Below are 20,591 nucleotides of genomic sequence, written 5' to 3'. Positions count from 1 at the left end.
TAAATAAACCATTCCAACATTCCTTCTAAAACACTAACACATCAAAAAGGGAATACGGAAATTTAAAGAAACCATGCTTGAAAAAGTTTTTGTTCCTAACTTGAGAGAGTTCATTGAAAAACAAAAGTTTAAGGAAACTGGAACAAATGTAATTTATGTTCAAATCAGAATGTAAATAATGAATACAGTTGTGTCTTTGAGATAGTCTTATGTCGTATTGGAATATGTAGTGGTAGTTTGAACATAGAATTCAACAGTTTGCAATGGAAGTGTAAATTCAGCTTTAACTATAGATCAGTTGCTTATGCTGGGATAATTCTGGTGCTCTCTGATTTGTATTCAGTCTATTAGTCTCAGGTGTCCCAGTCTATGAACCTGGGATGTGTTGGCACCAAGTTCACCGTAAACCAGTCAGATCATTAGGCCAATGAAACAATTTCATTGTTATTTTTATTTTATTTTAACTCTAGCACAAGCTGGAGGGGGCGTTGTTAGCTTTGGGGCAGTTCCAACATGCTCTGGATGAGTTATTGACATGGCTGACCCATACAGAAGACCTGCTGAATGAACAGAAACCTGTGGGAGGAGACCCCAAGGCTATTGAAATAGAACTTGCCAAACATCATGTATGTAATTATAGCAGTGTTCACAGAGCCATTACTTTTGATGTTAATCTCAGTGCTATTTCTTATGTACAGCTTTGCATTTGTTAAATAACTGTCTTTAGAGATTTTCAAGACATTGCATTAAGATTGTAAGTTCAGATCTAGAAACTGTATTGACTAATGCACATGAATAAGAATCCTCTCGCCTCTTCCTTTCAATATTCTTTACCATAATTCCATATGTTCCAGCCAGATAGTGCAACCTGTCATGTCCTCCTTCTATTTTACAAAGGAACTTAGAAAGAATGGAGAACTACCAAATAGAACTACTAGTATTCACCTTAAGGCAGCATATCCCTATAATGGCCCTTATATGGCCCTTATGGAAACCAGGGTGAAAAAATACACTTATAACCTGAAATAGCTGCGTCTGCCTCACAGATGAAAAGAGAAAGATTATAGTTTTGGAACCTACACAATGTCAATTATTTGTTCAAAGTGACATATAGCCTGCTGCACTTACACATCTGTACAGCTAGAGAGAATATCTATGCCTTCATTTTACTTGTCCACAAAACTACTAATAATTGTTATTTTGTCATATTGCTATATCATTTTGGGGTCCACTGAGGAGTCAGTATTTCATGACATGAGACAAATGTTAAAGAGACTTTACTTTGACGAGTATTACTCAGAAAGAAGAGAGATTTCAGTTTTTCATGTGGCAGGATATTTTGATGGCAGGTATTCATAGGTCACATAGATTTTATATGCAGCACCTAACCTAAATGCTCATCCCTCCTGTTTTCTGAATATTGAAAATAGGCAGCTTGAATTGAGCCTCACAAAAAAAATTGAAAAGGGATTCAATATATGAGTTCATCATCTTCTTCATCACCAGGCAGAATAACTAAGAGTTTTATTAGTGACTTGTCTCAGAATGCTTCCCACTTAAACCATTACAGAATTAGTATTTAATCCATGTGTCTTTCACTTTCTTAGTAAAAGGCGTGTTTTGCTGTCTAAGTAATACCCAGACATTCTTGTTTACTCACTCTTTCTCAAGTGGTCAAGAAGTTCAACAAACACATGGCACAGTCTACTTCCTCTCCATAAAACAGAGCTTATAGGCTAAGGAGTTCACAGTGATGCTTCCCGTTTCAGCTCAGAAAACTATCCATCTCTAGAATAAGAATAGTCCTTGTCCTGGGAGAAGCCTCATCAGGAAGGAAGAGATAAGAGGCATCTGTTTCTGTGAATAACCTTTATATTTTTTCCCTATTGGGGAAATAATTTGAAGTAGCTACCATCCACAGTGCTTGAACTGGCATAAAGAAGGGTGATAGGATACTGTTTCCCCACCTAAGGACCACCTAAGAGTCTTCCTGCTAATCAGTATGTTTAATAGGTCTCTCCGTATAACTTGTTTTAAAGTTCTTTTTCTTTTTTTTTCTTTTTTCCCAGGATCTAACACTTTAGCAGAGATGAGTCTGAACCAGGCCCCCTGGATGTCAATCTCATATTTGAATTTTGCAGATTAGGCTATCATGTATTTTCCTTTATCTTTTCTCCCTCTGCCCATTCTTTTTACTTCAGATACTTAAAACATCAACTTTCAGAATTATTGTCAGTGTTTGAAAATATCCTACCTGTGTGGAATGTATTGCCAGCTCAACATGGTCTCAGTTGAGAGGTATATCCAAGTCCTTGTTATCATGTTGGAGAAGTTCATAGGAAGTTGCATTATGCCCATTCTTCAACTCCCAGGTTAATTTTAAAGCTGGGCTAGTTTGGCATATCATGAAAACTGGTTTGGCCCTGACTCATGTAAAAAGGCAGCCTGGCAATCAAAGGGCTGCAGAGAGAGTTACTACAAGAGTAGTGCTCTGCAGTTATTCAAACACACAAAATCAAACACGTTCACCTCTTCTTGTTGCTCTATGGCTAGGGACAGACATTACATTTGTGCACATGTTGTCTTGGAAGAAAAATATCTCAGGATTGACATGTACATACATTACCCTTCTAATTAGAACTTTGTGAGCAGAATACACTGCGCCTTTTCTGTCATTGATTCAATGATACAGTCTAGGCCAACAGTTCAGATTCACTTCGCAGTGTCCCAGGATAAACTGTTAGTAGTTCTTACACCATGAATCTTTTTAGGATTTATCCTGGGACTGTGAACATGGGTATCTGAATGTCTGCACTTTGTCCTGGGATAAATATAACATTTGTTTGTAGCCCATGAATCATCACCACTACTCCCTTTCCTAGCCACAGGTCTAACCATTCTTTAGCTTTGCCCTCTAGAAACTGTCAAAGAAATGTGCAAGTGGAGGTGTGCAGCAGAATAACATGACAGAATTCAGAAACATAAGCCCTGTTTATACTGCCTTAATTAGGTCCTAAAACCTGCTGTTATTATTACAGTTAACTTTCATTTAAATGATTCCGTCTCTGTGGGTAGTTTTATTAATTATAATTTGAAGACTTGCTTCTTGTGCTTTACCTGTAGGTACTACAAAATGATGTTTTAGCTCATCAGTCTACAGTGGAAGCAGTTAAGAAAGCAGGAAACGACTTGATTGAATCAAGTGCTGTTGAAGAAGCAAGCAATCTACAGAGCAAATTGGAACTTCTGAATCAGCGCTGGCAAAATGTGTTGGAAAAAACAGAACAAAGGAAACAGCAGCTGGAGAGTGCCTTGATCCAGGTGAACAGGAAATGATAACATAAAGGGATAACTAGCAAAAATGGCCATTTGCATTAAGCAAACAGATATGGATATTAGACATGGGCTTTAATCAAAACCATAATGCAGACACCCCTGAGTTTTGAGGACTTTGGGATCCAGCTGTGTGCATGCCACCTGAGTGCTGCCTTTTTATGAACTCTGTCTTTTAGTTTCTTTGAGAATTGTGTAGGCCACCTGCCCGGGGGGGAACTTCCCTTTTCATTTGATTTGGGTATGAGGGTTGGTCTTGGAACTGTTTTTGTGGTCTTCCTTTGTCTGATTCCACAGTGTGTGGAACAGTCCCAGTTCCAGGGCTATGTTTAAGGATACACCATCTATTAGCTTGTATGAACTAATTTTCCATATAATTAAAATTTTTATTTTGGAGTTTCTTTGGTTTATTTTAATTTCTTATTTAATATGCTGCCAGCCTACTTTTGCATACAGGCTAGTATTCCAAATGAAAACATTTAAATAAGCTCTTACCATAAATGATATGGTTTAATTTAGGCCCAAGGTTTCCATGGTGAAGTTGAAGATTTGCAGCAATGGCTGACAGACACTGAACGTCAACTCCTGGCATCAAAACCTGTTGGAGGCTTACCAGAAACAGCAAGAGAGCAGCTCAATATCCATATGGTAAGTATCATAATATTACAATGCTTTGAAAATGGTCTACATTTCAAAACTAACAACCTTTCATGGGCATTTATTCTGAATAAAAAGCATGTTCTCTATATCAGACAGCCTGTACAAGATCATAATAACTTTTAATAGTTTTAAAAGCTAAGCTCTAGTTTTCAGTGTTGAGGAAAAAAATATATCATCCTATGCCCAAAGCTAAATGATCTCAGCAGCATAGCGGCAGAAAGGGAGCTCGGAGTCATAGTTCACTCCAAGATGAATATGAGCCATCAGTGTGATGAAGTAATCATAGATGTTTGGGTCGAAGGGAAATTAGCAGATCAAATCCAACCCCCTGCCCTGGGCAGGAAAGAGCGCTGGGGTTAGATGTCCCCAGCTAGGTACATGACTAGCCTCCTCTTAAGGTAGGACAGAGCACTACCTCCCTTGGAAGCCCATTCTAGATTCTGGCAACCCTTACTGTAAAGAAGTTCTTCCTGACGTCTAACCTAAATCTGCTCTCCATCAGTTTGTGGCCGTTGTTCCTAGTTACTCCAAGGGGTGCCCTGGTAACAGAACATCTCCTATTCCTTGCTGTCCCCCCTGATGAATTTGTAGGTGACCACCTCTCAGCCTTGTCATGCAGACACTGAAGTGATCCAGGGCCCTCAATCTCTCCTCGTAGGGTTTTGCCTGCAGGCCCCTAACCATATGAGTGGCCCTCTGAACCCTCTCGAGGTTGTCCACATCCCTCTTGAAGTGTGGCGCCCAAAACTGGATACAGTATTCCAGCTGCGGCCTGACCAGTGCCGCATAAAGGGGAAGTATCACCTCCTTCTTTGGTGGTGTACCTGCTTGTCATGTATCTGCTAATGCACAATAAAGTGTGGTTAGCTTTACTGATCACTTTGTCACATTGCCGACTCATGTTCATCTCGGAGTCAGCAGTGACTGCAGGTAAGGCCCTACGAGGAGAGACTGAGGAACCTGGATCTCTTCAGCCTTTGCAAGAGAAAGCTGAGAGGGGATCTTGTGGCCATTTACAAATTCACCTGGGGGGTAAGGAGTGGGGCAGCAAGAAATAGAAGGTGCTTTGTTTACCAGGAATAATTACCCTTGGAATAACCAGGAACAACGGCCACAAACTGACAGAGAGCAGATTTAGGTTAGACATCAGGAAGAACTTCTTTACAGTAAGCGTTGCCAGAATCTGGAATGGGCTTCCAAGGAAGGTGGTGCTCTGCTCTACCTTGGGGGTCTTTAAGAGGAGACTGGACAAGCACCTGGCTGGGATCATATGACCCCAGCACTCTTTCCTGCCCAGGGCAGGGGTTTGGATATATTGAGGTCCCTTCCAACCCTAACAACTATGAAACTTAGCATTGTGACAGACAGAAAAAAAGAATTTTGAATTTCTGCTTCTCAGCAATAAAAGTGGAAATGTTTACAATTTTTTACAGTGTTATTAACATTCCTCTTTTCCTCTCTTCTTCCTAAATTACATTTTTAATTATTCTTTAAGAAAACACAAATGATTAAGGTTGGAATCATCTATATTTGTCTTATAGAGCCTTGATCTAATGGACTGAATCCTGTATTATATACCTAGCTAATGTACCAATGTACTAACTGAAATTGGAAGAAGCTGGGATTGAATCACAGCTTTGAATCACAGAGAACCTGCTTGATTTGGAAATGGAAAGTTAGCCAGGATGCTTGAAGTCTTCCTTTCTTTCCTCTTCTAGAAAAATTCTAAGAATGATTTTCTTTCTGTATATAGAGATCCAATAGAATTAGGGTAATGTAATGGCTCTTATAATGCACCATCCACTTGTCCCTGCCTGAACTCTTAGGCTTGGTGTGACAGGGTGTCTCATGGCTGGTCAAATCATTGGCCTGCCCACCTGTCTAGGGCAGTCTGCCCACCTGCCTTTCCTGCCAACCCTTTGATGTATCCAATTAGTTGTTGTTTGTAAGGCGGGGGGCTGCCCATTTACTGCTGGATGCCAAGGGCGTAATACACGGCTCTGAACCTTCCCCTTATACCATGTCCCGTGCCTCCCAGATGGCATCACTGTATGGCTCTGACCCCACGATGGACCTCCTTCTATGTCCACCTGGCGTTCAGACCCGAAATCGATCCCTCCTTCTGAGGCAGTCTACTCTGCCCTCATTCTAGGCTGCTACGTTCCCTGAACCCTTCTCCCTCTCGCCAGTGGCCCCTTCCAGGACCTTTGGCCACATAGGCTCTAGCCTCACCTCTAGGCCAGTTGGAACCCCAGGCCCCTGGCTCTGGCCATCCCTCATGGTGGGATCTTTGGCTCTTTGACCATTCTGGTCCCAGTATTAACCAGTCAAGGGTTTCTCCAGTTAGGTTATTGAGCCTCTCACCCTCTCTCTCTCTCTCTCATATGGGTCTACCTTTTCGGGCCCTCCAAACTCAGCTTACTCAATCTCTAAGGCCAGCCTATGCGCAGTCCTTCAGACCTGCCCATGTGGCCCCTACTCTGTGCAGCCTTCTCACATGCCCTCACTTGGTCCACTACTCTACCCTCTCACTGGGGCCACTAGATTCATAGTTTGTAGAGTCGGAAGGGACCACAATGGATCATCGTGTCGACCCCCTGCCCCTGGGAGGAAAGAGGACCGAGGTCAGATGACCCCAGCCAGGTGACTATCTAGCGTCCTTGTGAAAACCTCCAAGCTTAGGTGATGGCACCACCTCTCTTGGAAGCCCATTCCAGGTCCTGGCCACCCTTACTGTGAAAAATTTATTTCTAATATCTAATCTAAATCCACTCTCAACTTGTTTACACCCATTATTCCTAGTCACTCCCTGGGACACCTTAGTAAACAGCGCTTCCCTTATTCCCCGTTGACCTCCCCTAATAAATTTATAGACGACCACAAGATCTCCCCTCAGCCATCTCTTGTGAAAGCTGAAGAGATTCAGCTCTCTCAACCTCCCCTCGTAGGGTCTATCACGAAGGCCACTAATCATGCGAGTGGCCCTCCTCTGGACCCTTTCGAGATTCCCTGAGTCTCTCTCTTGAAGTGCAGCGCCCAAAACTGGACACAGTACTCCAACTGCGGCCTGACCAGTGCCGCATAGAGGGGGAGCATCACCTTCTTTGATCTATTAGTCATGCACCTGCTAATGCACGACAGGTGCGATTGGCCTTGTTGATGGCCTCGTTACACTGCCGGCTCATGTTCATCTTGGAGTCGATTATGACTCCAAGATCCCTCTCTGCCTCCGAGCTCCTATAGGTGTGCTGGGGGTTCCTCCTTCCCAGGTGGAGCACCTTACGTTTATCTTTATTAAATTGCATCCTATTTCTTTCTGCCCATTGATCCAACCTGTCCAGGTCAGCTGGAATCTGCTCCCTGCCCTCCGGTGTACTAACTTTACCCCATAACTTGATATCATCAGCGAACTTGGAGAGGGTGCTCTCCACGCCCTCGTCCAAATCGCTGATGAAGATATTGAATAATATCAGTCCAAGGACCGAACCTGCAGGACCCCACTGCCCACCTCCCTCCAGGCCGAGAAGGAACCATCCACCACCACTCTCTGGCTGTGGTCCCTAAGCCAGTTGGCCACCCACCTGATTGTGTAGGCATCCACTCCGCAGTCTGCTAGCTTCGCAATGAGGATAGGGTGCAAAATTGTGTCGAAGACCTTCCTAAAGTCCAGGAAGATGACATCAGCCTTGGCTCCCACCACATCCAGGCAGTGTGTGACCTGGTCATAGAAGGCTACAAGGTTTGTCAGGCAGGATCTACCTGTGACAAACCCGTGCTGGTTTCCCCTCAGCATTGTTTCCCCTGCTGGGCCTGCACAAATGTGTTCTTTGATTATTTTCTCTAGCATTTTCCCAGGAATAGAGGTAAGACTGGTCTAAAGTTACCCGGCTCATCCCTTCTCCTTTCTTGAAAATGGGCACCACATTGGCCCTTCTCCAGTCCTCAGGGAGCTGGCCAGAGCGCCACGAGTGCTCAAACAGCTGTGCCAGCGGCTCAGCTATGACACTGGCCAGTTCTTTCAGCAGCCGTGGATGGAGGTCATCCGGACCTGCTGACTTGTACCCATCTAGCTCCTCCAGGAGCTCCTTAATTATTTCAGAACTAACCGTAGGCAGACTGGTGCCATGTGGACATCTGTCAATGATCGAGGTGGGAATTGACTTGGTCGATACATAGAAATATTGAAGCGAAGAACTCATGGAAGAGCTCTGCTTTTTTCCCTGCGTCAACCACCAACTGTCCTGATTTGTCCTGCAGGGGCCCTAAGTTGCCCTGAGTTTTCCTTTTGCCTACTATATACCTGAAGAAGGACTTTTTATTGTCCTTGATTGTTGAAGCCAGCCTGAGCTAAAGCCCTGCCTTGGCCTGTCTAACTGATTCCCTGCAATAGCGCGCCAGGGAGATATAGTCCTCCTTGGTGGCTGCTCCCTGCTTCCATTGCCTATACATCTCTTTCTTTGCCCCCAGACTCTCCTGGAGTTCCCTGTTTAGCCAAGGGGGCTTTTTTGCCCCCTTACCTCCCTTCCTATGTAATGGGATATACTCCTTTTGAGCCCCAGGGATCACTCCCTTGAGATACCTCCAACCCTCTTGGACCCCCAGATGCTCTATGTTCTTGAGTTGCATCCCCTCACTAACTAGCCTTCTAAGCTTGCTGAAGTTGGCCCTTCTGAAGTCCAACACCTTAGCCCCACTAGTTACTTTACCCACCATTCGCTGGATAGTGAACTCAACCAAGTGATGATCACTATCTCCCCAGGCTACCATGAACTCGCATGTTCCCCACGAGATCATCCACTGTTGCTAAGACCAGGTCAAGCAAGGCGCTACCCCTGGTGGGACTAGACACCACCTGGGTTAGGTGGAGATCCTGCACACAGTGTAAGAACCTCCGTGACCGGCTTGTTTTGGCTGTCTGCTCCTCCCAGCAGATATCTGGATAGTTTAGATCTCCCATGACCACCACCTCCCTTGCCTGTGTGGCGTCTGCTAGCTTCCCGGAGAATACATCATCTAGCTCTTGATCCTGATGAGGAGGCCTGTAGTAGACCCCCACAACCAAGTCCTTTTCCCCTGGCCCTCCCTGGATCCTGACCCATAATGCCTCGGTGTTCCCCTCCTCCACCCCTGTCTTAATAGTGGAAGACGTATACTGCTCCTTAACATAGAGTGCTACCCCCCCACCCTTTTTCCCCACTCTGTCACGCCTATACAACCTCTACCCCTCAATACCTACTGCCCAGTCATGTGTAGAATCCCACCATGTCTCAGTTAGTCCAACTAGGTCATACTGGGTGCTAGCAAGCAAGGGTGTGAGCTCCTCCTGCTTGTTCCCCATACTCCTGGCATTTGTATAATTACATTTTAGTCCCGCAAATGGGGCTCTTGGTGCCCCTGTGCCTTGATGGTATGTTCCCTTTGTTACTTACCTGGTGTGGTCTGGTGCCTTGTTTATGGCTTACCAACCCCATAATACTTACCTGGTGTGATCTGGCATCTTGTTTGTGGTTTACCAACCCTGGGCCTAACTCCCCTTGGGTCTCAGTCCTCTGATGACATACCCTGGTGGGTTACCCCTCGCCTGTCCCCTCTACGGGGTAACCCACCAGGTTGTCGGGGCTGAAGCTATAGGGCACCCATACTCACCTTTCACTAGAGAGGCACTGGTGTGGCATTTCCTGGGGACCACCTCACCACAGACAGCCTCACCACACCATCCAACTCTAGTAGGGTGTAGTTTTAGGTCATTCCATCGGACCAGGAACCTCCTCCATCCCCATAGTTTCTACCCTTAACCTCCAGGTGTTGTGGGAGCAGCAGCTCTGGCTGGTGATGTTCTCTCTCTGGTTCCCTGCCACAACTGCCAACTCAGCTCTGAGGTTTATTTTGAGGCTGCTCAGCTCCATCTTCCAATCCAGGAGCTCTCCTGTGGTCATGTGACTGCCTCATTAGGCTGTATCGCACCTGCTGGCTGCTCCACAGCGTGCTCAAACTTCTTAAAAGTGGCAGGCACCAAAGGTGCCTTGCCACAACTGGATAAAAGCCTGAGTCCTTCAAGTCCATGCTCAGATATGAGTGATACCCAATGAACTGCCCTGGCATTTGTGCACATATTCAGGAAGGGGAAGGGGGTTAAAATGCCTGCAGCGTGTTGTGTATTCAGTCTCCCACATTTCAAAATGGTGGCGGAGGTGCATTAAAGCTTGTTCAACAAGCTTTAGTTCAAGCACCCCAGCCGCCATTTTGAAATGCAAGGGTGCTAAATACATGAGGCTGTGCAGCATGCTGGAGCATGCTGATTGGAATGCTCCAGTAGACTTGATTAATTGAGTTCTAATCAGAATGAGTCAGGTTATATGTAAAAGTGCCGTCTTTGACTCTGATCTTCTAACACAGTTTTCATTAGAAAGCCCTGTTGTTTTATAAATTCTGAATTGGGCAGTAACATTTTGGAATAATGAAAAAGATCTTTACCTAGGACTGATGTTTTGCCCTCAGAATTTGGTAATAATTCTGTTTTGTTTCTGAAATGAAAATTAATGGGATTGTTTATTTCTCAAGGATTTATTACTATTATTTTAAAAGTAATTATTTCAGGAGGCTGGAAGACAATATAAATTATGAAAAAAGAAGTTATGAAAATGAAACCAAAACATCCTAGTCATTTTGCTAGTGCCGAAGCAGGGTTTGATCAGAAGCCAGTGGAACTCTCTGTGTTCTGCAGTTTCCTGGATTTTGAATCAAGCATTCAGAGAATAATTCACTTCCTGGATAACTGAAGAGTATGTTTTGTAATAATTTACTGTGCATAGTCAGAAACCTGATTCCTAGAGTCACCTGTCCTAGAGTTTCCTGTGACTGACCAAAAGACCAAATTTATGTAAGGAGAGCTTAACACTAGTTTGAAACACGTGTGAACTTGGCCCTGATTCATAAGATCTGCTTTAAACTATCAATATTTAAGTCAGTTTGCCTATATCCTACCTGCAAAGTGAACAGGTTACCACTTGGAGGCAAAAGAGAAACTGGGTTGTAACTCACAACCCCATCTGGACCAACTGTCCTGGTCTGAAATAATGCTTAAGTTGGATGAGAGGGAATGTAGATGGAAGTGGGAATTAGGGATAAGGTAAGAGCCATACTGCTTCTGGAGTAAATGATATGTTCTGTGGCCATGTGCATATGGTCAACTTACATACCCTAGAAGCTGCACTTTGGGTGAGCTAATTATCACCAATCGGCGATAAGGCTATTTAGCTGGGCTTAAGCTACATCTGTAGCTGGTTTTGGTTTTGGAGGAAGCCTGTACAAACCAGCATGATGTGTCTGAGTGTGACTGCTAAGAATGATAAATTTATTGTTTAGCAAAGGCATAACTGATTTAATTAGGTTCTGCCTTTTTCAAGTGCTGTCGCCAAGGAAGACTTTGCTTCTGCTACACAAATGCTTGCTCCTCTTTATGTCCTTCATTTCATGCTTCTTAAGAGAAAGGAGGAATTGGGAGGGAGCAGTCTGGACGAGTACTCTTTTAATAGGCAGGGGTCAGAGGAGGGGGAAGAATTGAAGCCTGTGAAAATAATTACTCAGGGGTGCTGCATTTCTTCTTTCCCCTTCCTGTAATATTGTAGCAGCTCAGGTTCCTCCCTTTCTTATCCCAGAATAATTGTTGGCTCCTCAGCTCTCTTCATGCTCTTTGGATACAAGGGACACCGAAAATCAGGAAGCCAAGACTTGCCAGAGAAAAATCTCCTCCTCCTTCCTTCCCCACTAGCTATTACTTGTTCTGTAAAACACTGCTTTAGCTTGAGAGTGAGAGTCTGCCCTGCTGGTACATTTTGGGAATATAATTATGATCATTTGTATTTCAGTTCCCGTCAGATTAGGACATGTGTGCTGTTATGTCCTGGATCATACCAATTGCTTGTATGCAGTGGTAAAGCAATCAGACCCAAAGTGTAAATTGGCCAGAAAAGAAGTGAAAGCAGCTAGTAAAAACAGCAGGTACCTGTACACAAATGCTGAGGCTGCTCTGACACACTGTAATTACAGCGTATCGAAACGGACTCCATTAATTGAGTCTGCTGGAGCGTGGTAATTACCGTGCTCCAGCAGCTTCCCATCTCTTGTTGAACAAGCTTTAGTTCAATCTCTTCGAAGGAGCTTTAGTTCAAGTACGACTGCTGCCATTTTTAAGCTCAGGGTTGCTGATACATGAAATGGTGCTTTAATTAGAAGTGGCTCTTAGAGCTGCTCTAATTAAAGTGCCATCACCCCCACCCCCGGAGCATGTGTAAAAGTTGCCAATATTACCTATACTAACCAAGTCAGCATCTGGCACCATGCCTAGCGGGTGAAGGATGATACGCATGGGGTGACAAAGGAGGAGGCATGATTAAGCTGCCTTTGCATACTTTCCCACCCACTTCCAGGAATATGTTGGTAGCTCTTGGCCTGCAGAGGGTGGCAAATGGCTTACTTTACAGAGATTGCCAAGCTTTGTCCTGTGAGTTAAGTACATCTGTCAGATCAGGTTCCATGTCAGGAATATATGTAAGATGTATATGTGCATGCCAGGAACCTTACATACATATATATATTCCAAAAACAAAAATAAAATCCTGAAAAATTATCTAGCATGCCATGAAAGTTTTCCTTTCCTGAATAATTGAGTCCTTTCTTTGTTAATTTGGCCTTTTCTGAACTGCATATGTTTCCTCTACTAATCTATGTGTAAATCCCCCTGAAATACAGTATTTTTAAAAGCTAACATTGTAAAGGCTATTGAATTTTTACCATATTTTTTTTGGCCATTTCTTAATTTAGGAACTGTGTGCTGCCTTTGAAGCCAAAGAAGAGGCATACAAGTGTCTGATGCAGAAAGGCCAGCAGATGCTTGCAAGATGCCCAGAATCCGCTGAGGCAAATGACATAAATAACTTAAAAGAAAAATGGGAATCAGTACAAACAAAACTCAGTGAAAGAAAAGTAGGTGGCTTTGAATAAAAATAGAAATAGGAGCAATGTATTTAAACATTTTATAATGATGAATCATTGTATCTATAGTGCATCTATATTTACTCAGCCTCCAGGATTTAGGATTTTTATTTTGGGGCAAAGATTTATAATTCACCAGTGGACTTGTAAGGGCCGAAGGGTTAAGGCTTTAACATACCATTATTTGCGTGGAAGGGAAATTTGTTCTAAAAATATATGAAGAGACATGTTCATTTTGCGGAGTGAGGGCATTTGTTGTTTTATTACAGAGATTATGGACATAGCGAAAGAGAAAATAGTATTTTCTCATTGCTTTGTCAACACAATTGCTGTATTGATTTTCCTAGCATTTTGGTCAATATAGGTTTAAATATTCCAAACAATTGTGCTTCTACCCATTGTCCTAGAAAACTGTTTTCTACTTTAGTATGTTTTGGCAGCATGATTACCCTGATGCAAAATGTAAATTTTACTGCTTTTAAATTTCATTTTATTTTCACTTTTCCGTGAAGTAGTGCCCTTTTTCTTTGGCCTGAGTCAAGCTGGTGATAATGATGTTATCAATGGGAGTCGGCTGTCAAATGTATGGCAACAGCATATTAAAAAAAAAGTAAAAAGAGTATTATCAATACAAATGTTTGTCTCTTGTAATGTGAATATATAATGAAACAATACCAAAGTGACAAAAACAGCCCCATCACAACGGCCTGTAGGGCTGCAATGTTCAGCAATATGATTGGCTGAACATCTCTAAATGATTTTTTAATATTTCATAAAAATCTGCACGCAACACTAGCCCACATGATCCTGATTCAGGCAATCAAAATTAAACATGAACATTATTATTCATGAATGGCGTAAGTTATTTAAATAATAGAAGGGAAAATAAACTAAATCAGCAGTTCCTAAAGCATGGGATGATCCACAAAGCCATAGTAACTGGTGCATAGCCAGGCCCTATTTGCTTTTATAGCAGCTACTGACAGGTTGGTGATAAAGTGCCTGGCAGTCGGAGAAATTTTGAGGGTTGACAGTGGTCATTAGATAAAAAAACTTGAGAACCACTAAACTAGATGACCTGTCAAACTCCCTTCCACCCCTATACTTTTATAACTGTGCTTATTTATGTCTGTCTTGATCTGACAAGTTGTGTTGTTTCATTATTACCAACCAGTGAGCACCAGAAGGAGAAATGCTCTGATACAGAACAACATACCCCTGAAATTAGCTGCTCTGTTATCTGCTTTTTTTTACTATAATTTTACTGCTGTTTTTCCTTGTATGACTCTGTTTATATTTCGTAGGCTTTTATTTTGAAATGCAGAACGTATAGACATTGAGTTGGAAAATTGTTTAAAAAATAGCAGTTCTTTCTGGGATCCAATCAACTAAAATGATTTATTCAGGTAAAGCATCCATTAAATGCTTTACCTAAATAAATAGTATCTGCTATTAAATGATAATATATCTTTACAGACCAAACTGGAAGAAGCCCTCAGTTTGGCAATGGAGTTCCACAACTCACTTCAAGACTTCATCAACTGGCTTACCCTGGCTGAACAAACTTTGACTGCAGCTTCTCGGCCAAGCCTTATCTTGGATACTGTCTTGTTTCAAATTGATGAACACAAGGTATTTAAAAAAACAAATATGTAGTATAATTCACCCACTCTTTGGCGGTTCTGTGTTAACATCCAAATCAACTTTATGATGCTGTCACTCAGAAAACATTTTTATATCTTTTAAATAGCATTTTATAGCCTTTTCTGCAATCCCATCTTTTTTTTTTCTATTTGTTGAATGAATGAACAGTACAACAGTAAGTACAAATATCTTTCTTTTGCAAGGTGTTTGCCACAGAAGTAAATTCTCACCGTGACCAGATCATAGAGCTAGACAAAACCGGAACCCATCTGAAATATTTCAGCCAGAAACAAGATGTTGTCCTTATTAAGAATCTGCTGATTAGTGTACAGAGTAGATGGGAAAAAGTAGTTCAGCGCTTGGTGGAAAGAGGAAGAGCTTTGGATGATGCAAGGAAACGAGCCAAACAGGTAATCTGACAGTTATTATACAGCTCTTTGAACTTTTCTGTAATTAAATCCAGATTCTCAAAGTATATGATGTTTTAAGGAAGTCTGGGGTTAGTGTAACAGACTGTTGAGTTAGTGAAGCAATTGCTTTGATTCAGTCATAGAGTCCAGTCCACTTCATTTGGAAAGTAAAAACTTCACTTTTAACCCAAATAGTGATTTCTGTCTGCAATACAGTATAGTCTGTAAGGGAAGAGTTAAAGTATAGCATCCAGATGCATATGAGTGCCTTCTCTCTTTCAAAAGAAGTGACATAATCAGCCTTTTGTTTTAAAGAGTGGTATGGACCCATTTCACAAGGATGAGATATAGTCCTGTGGTGCCTTTCTAGAAGGAGGGTTTCAGCAAAATATTTTACTGCTCTTGCCCTAATGGCTGGTCCATACTTCAGTAAATTACAACTTCCTTACTGTTTTGAGCAACCCTTTTACTAATGAGAAATGTAATCAGGAATCTTAGCTGAGTAGAAACTGAATGAAAATGGAGTGTCTACAGAGCACTTGCAGAAAATGCATTCCAACAGAAATTGCCAAGATGTGTTCAAGACTCCATGATTTGAAAGAAGCATATGTGTACAACCTGATGTATAATTGGCAGTTGATTGTGTTAGGAGGTCAGACTAGCTCAAGTGAACACAGGACTGTGACTGGTACCTATTCAGGTGCCATAAAAAGAGGGTCCTCCTCATTCTTCCACATCTGTTAAGCAGCTGTTCACTGTCTGTCTCCAAGCAGACATCAGGATTTGAGAGTATTTTATGTACCAGCATATTTGTACATTTGAGTAAATCAAAATCCCACTTTTCTGCAGTTCCATGAAGCCTGGCACAAACTTATGGAGTGGTTGGAAGAATCAGAAAAGTCATTGGATTCAGAACTTGAGATTGCAAATGATCCAGACAAAATTAAGATGCAGCTTGCTCAGCATAAGGTAGGTCATGAACGATTAATTTGTAGGCTGCCTCGTAAGAAAGTGTGTCAGGCCTGTGCAGAAGGAAATAGATTTATGACACCACTATGATAGAATATTTACCAACATGGAAATAAAATACTTGCTTGTTTCCAGATGGAAAATAAAAAGAAAAGGAGAAGTGGGGAAGTTGGGAGAGGAAGGACTCCTTATGGTACCTGTTCATCAATAATATAACATCTTGGAAAGTTTCAACAAAAGTGAAAATAATAGATCAAAAAGGAAACACTGTCAAGAGTTATATTATAGTCTTGGCATGAAACTCCCAGAGATACTATAAAATAGTTTGGTTTTGAAATTACTTCTCATAGTTCAGTGTTCCCTCAGAAGTGAACTATAACCTGTATTTTGAAGTACAGTGAAATTGTCAGTAGTAAGGGTAAAATCAGGAGAGTGGGTTTTTGGTTGTAGCCAGGTTGGTCTAAGGACATAGGCAGCTAAGGTTATTTGGGTAGATGTGATATCTTTTATTAGACCAACTGAATAGTTGGAAAAAAGTTCTTAGCAAGCTTTGGGGTTCAGTTACCCTTCTTCAGACATACAGAGTCTCTGCTGTTCTGAGACTCCAAAAAACGAGAGAAGCTTAAAAGTGTGGTAGGATGTCAGTGAGAATGTAAATAGGCAGAAATTAGAAAGACAAAAGGTAAAGCAGAGTGGGGAGGGGGAAGAGAGCAAGGGGAAAAAGGCTAAAGGGAGACATTACAGTGATAGAATACAAGGTGGAAAAGAAGCTGTCAGTGAAAATAGTTGGAGATCAGGAAAACAGGAATGAGAGAAGCTGAAAGTGTGAGAGGATGTAGTGAAAATATAAATAGGTAGAAAGGAGAAACAAAAAGTAAAGCATGGGAGGGAGGGGGAAGATAGCAGGGGGGAAAAGGCCAAGGGGAAACATTACAGAGATAATAATACAGGGTAAGAAAGAGGCTCTCAGTGAAGAAGGAAATAGTAGGAAATCAGGGAGACAAAGGACAAAGAAGGAGAGGAGGGGAGAGGAGCGGAGGGGAGGGGAGAAAAGGTCAGGGAAAAAATGTAGGAAGTCAGGTCAAGCAGGTACCTGGTGAATCAGATGTCAGGCAAGCTGTAATGTGTCATAAAACCAAGGTTTATATTGAGTCCATAATTTTTTGTATCCAGTAGAATTATGAAGTGAAGTTCGTAGGCTCGTCTACTGAAGGTGTTTTGTAAGTTCCCATCGAGGATCAAAACTGAGAGCGCGAATTTCTAATGATTGTCCTGTGAGAAGTGTGCCCCCACAGGTAGTTGGGTATTCTTGTCTTTGACAGATTTTCGGTGTACATTCATTCTGGTATGCAGATGTTGTTTGGTTTCTCCAACAGGGCATTTGGTGCATTGAATGAGATGTATAACATTTCTGGAGGTGCAGCTGTAAGATCCAGGAAAGCTGTAATATACAGCCAAGCTCTCTGATAACACAGAATTTGCAGTGATGAGAATACCCGTGACTGCCATCTCATGAATCTCAAAAAGGCCTTCAGCCAACAAGGACACTCCTCCAGAGAGATAGATCGCACTTTTGAAAGAGTCACCTGGATACCACGTGAAGAATTGCTGCAGTACAAAATGAAAATCCCCACAAACCGCACACCCGAAGGGTGACATTTCACCCTTCCCTGGTACCTACATGGAAAATTCTCAGACAATTACAACCCATACTAGAAGACCCCTCTGTTAAAGAGATCTTTGTAGAACCACCTATCCTAACCTTTAAACTGTCACTGAACCCTGCTAACTTCATCACCAGAATCAAACTCCCTATGACTGAAACCACACCAAATGGATCCAGAGAATGCCAGCAGGAGCAATGCAAAACCTGCCAATATATCTCCACCACCTCCATAATAACTACATCCCACAACAGATCCATCAACATACCTGGATCTTACACCTGCACCTCCAGAAATGTAATATATCTCATCCAGTGCACCAAATGCCATGATGGAAAATATGTTGGAGAAACCAAACAACTTTCTCAATGTGAGGATGGAGTTTACCTAGAAAGGTTGTAGATTCTCCATCCCTGGAAGCTTTTAAGACCTGGTTAGACAGTTTTTAGGCAGGAATGTTCTTACCTTGAGCAGGAGCTAGACTAACTGCCCTTCTGAGGTTCATTCCAGCCCTACTTTTCTGTGGAAGAATTTTCTAAGGCATGAAAAAAGATGCAAGTAGAAGACAATGATTTTCTGCTGTGCAGATATAGATGTGCTTTCTGCTCCTCTTAATCAAGTTCATGGTGCTCCACACATTCTTTAGTTCTGCGTCCTGTTCTCAAAAGGTTAGTCTACCAGCTTAGTTCTTTAGGACAAACACTTTCTACCCCTTTAGAGTCTTTCTGCTGAGCCATTGTGTTTGTTTACCTTGACAATAGCCACTATAATTTTTAATCTCTTTCAACTTCCATGATGTTTTAAGGTTTGTGTATCAAAATGGAAAATATTTCCTTTAATTGCAGAAAGCTGGCAGTTTATCATGCAAGACTGACTTTACCTGTGTTTGCTATTAAGATAATTTAATAAACTTTTGTTACCATCGTGTTGTGCTAGTTCTGCATTTTAGTGGGCTCTGGGGATTGCTGTTGCTGCCAATGTTTAAAATCAACTTACGGAATTACAGAAAAATGTTACTGCTAAGATAATCCTTCTTGCCTGTCTGCCTCCATCACCCTTCTATGAATCCTTCCATTCCTCCCCCACACATTTATTCAAACTTTTTATGATTATAGTCAAGGCATTACGTAACTCTACCTCTCAGATTTCCACACTCTAGTGTTTTATCAGCCTGTCTGCTAACCTCCCTTCTTCCCCACCTCAATATCCATTTATCCGTTTCTCTGACAAACCTCATGCAAGTATCTCTCTCATATTTCCATTCTTTCTTAAACTTCCCCTAAACCAGGGGTTCTCAACTGGGGGTATGCGTACCCCTGGGGGTACTTTGAAAGGTCCCAAGGGTACATGGGAGTGGGTGGGCACGGAGCACCGCTGCCTCACTGGAGCAAGCCTGGAGCGAGAGCGGCAGTGTCCTTCTGCGGGCTGCACGGGTACTGTGCTGCTGCCTCTCGCCACCCCTCCACTCTGCTTGTCATTCAGTCGCGCCCCCCTCCCCTCTCCGAGGTTACACTTGTTAAAAAAGGGGCCAAGGGGGTACACTTAGTAAAAAAGGTTAAAAAATCCTACCCTAAATCAGCCTTCCTCAAGCTGACTAGCAAACTCTTTGGCCTTCTCGTTTTAAATGTTCCTCTCATTTCTTTTCTTCCTGCATGAAAAGGTCTGCTGAGGTCTTGTCTTTACAAGTTTTATTTAAATCTCATGAATATGTCTGACAAGGGTTAGGGTGGAAAATGGCATAAGGATATTGGGATTGAATAATTGAATAGAGAATGTCTTTCATCAGTCCCATGGGACACCCATGCCCACTACAGGACAGGGAGGTCTGGGTAAGGGAGATCCCCTGCCCTCCATCAATGCTGACCTTGTGAAGGAACACCTTGAGAGGCTGGACACCTTCAAGTCAGCTGGCCCTAACAATCTACACCCCAGGGTACTCAAGGAGCTGGCAAGCATCATAGTCCAGCCTCTGGCACGGATCTTTGAGAACTCCTGTTGCTCTGGTGTAGTGGCTGAAGACTGGAAGAAGGCCAATGTGGTGCCTGTCTTCAAGAAAGGGAGGAAAGTGGATCCAGCAAACTACAGGCCCATCAGCCTGACCTATCCCGGGGAAGGTCTTAGAAAAGTGTATTAAAGAGGCCATCCTTAATGGACTGGCCAACGCCAACATCCTGAGGGATAACCAGCACGGGTTTGTTGTGGGTAGGTCTTGCTTAACCAATCTCATTTCCTTTTATGACCAGGTGACCTATCACCTGGACAAGGGAGAAGAGATTGATGTTGTACATCTTGACTTCAAAAAAGCCTGCAATCTGGTATCCCATGATCACCTCTTGGCGAAACTGGCCAGTTGTGGCCTTGGGTCCACCACGATCCGCTGTCTGGGCAATTGGCTCCGTGGTCAGACCCAGAGGGTGGTAACTGACGGAAATTGATCGTCATGGTGCCCTGTGACCAGCGGGGTCCCCCAAGGATCTATCCTTGGACCCGTATTGTTCAACATCTTCATTAATGATGTGGACATTGGAGTCAGAAGCGGACTGGCCAAGTTCGCCAATGATACCAAACTTTGGGGTAAAGGATCCACACCTGAAGACAGGAGGATGATCCAGGCTGACCTGGACAGGTTAAGCAAATGGGCGGATGAGAACCTGATGGTGTTTAACACTGAAAAATGCAAGGTTCTCCACCTTGGGAGGGAAATGTTGCAGCATCCTTATAGGCTCGGCAGTGCTACGTTGGTTAGCACTATGGAAGAAAGAGACTTGGGGGTCATCATTGACCACAAGATGAACATGACCCTTCAATGCGATGCTGCGGCTAGTAAAGCGACCAAAACGCTGGCTTGCATCCATAGATGCTTCTCAAGCAAATCCCAGGACGTCATTCTCCCCTTGTACTTGGCCTTGGTGAGGCC

The 20,591-nt window shown here is 42.8% G+C and overlaps 1 protein-coding gene across 18 annotated transcripts in view; it reads left to right on the top strand.

The window, feature by feature from the left end:
- Nucleotides 1-20,591, top strand: part of DST (dystonin) — a 494,468-nt gene that overhangs the window by 430,261 nt on the left and 43,616 nt on the right. For all 18 annotated transcript variants that reach the window (XM_019496873.2, XM_019496902.2, XM_059730546.1 and 15 more), the window contains 7 exons: nt 471-626; nt 3,124-3,321; nt 3,853-3,981; nt 12,817-12,978; nt 14,464-14,619; nt 14,835-15,041; nt 15,891-16,010. In XM_019496873.2, the coding sequence (XP_019352418.1) occupies nt 471-626; nt 3,124-3,321; nt 3,853-3,981; nt 12,817-12,978; nt 14,464-14,619; nt 14,835-15,041; nt 15,891-16,010 (1,128 nt within the window). The remainder of the gene's footprint in view (nt 1-470; nt 627-3,123; nt 3,322-3,852; nt 3,982-12,816; nt 12,979-14,463; nt 14,620-14,834; nt 15,042-15,890; nt 16,011-20,591) is intronic.

This window comes from Alligator mississippiensis, chromosome 1 (assembly GCF_030867095.1).
Source record: "Alligator mississippiensis isolate rAllMis1 chromosome 1, rAllMis1, whole genome shotgun sequence".
Classification (NCBI taxonomy): Eukaryota; Metazoa; Chordata; order Crocodylia; family Alligatoridae; genus Alligator; species Alligator mississippiensis.
The sequence above is the reverse complement of the archived record's forward strand: the minus strand, read 5'-3'. Positions and strand labels throughout refer to the sequence as shown.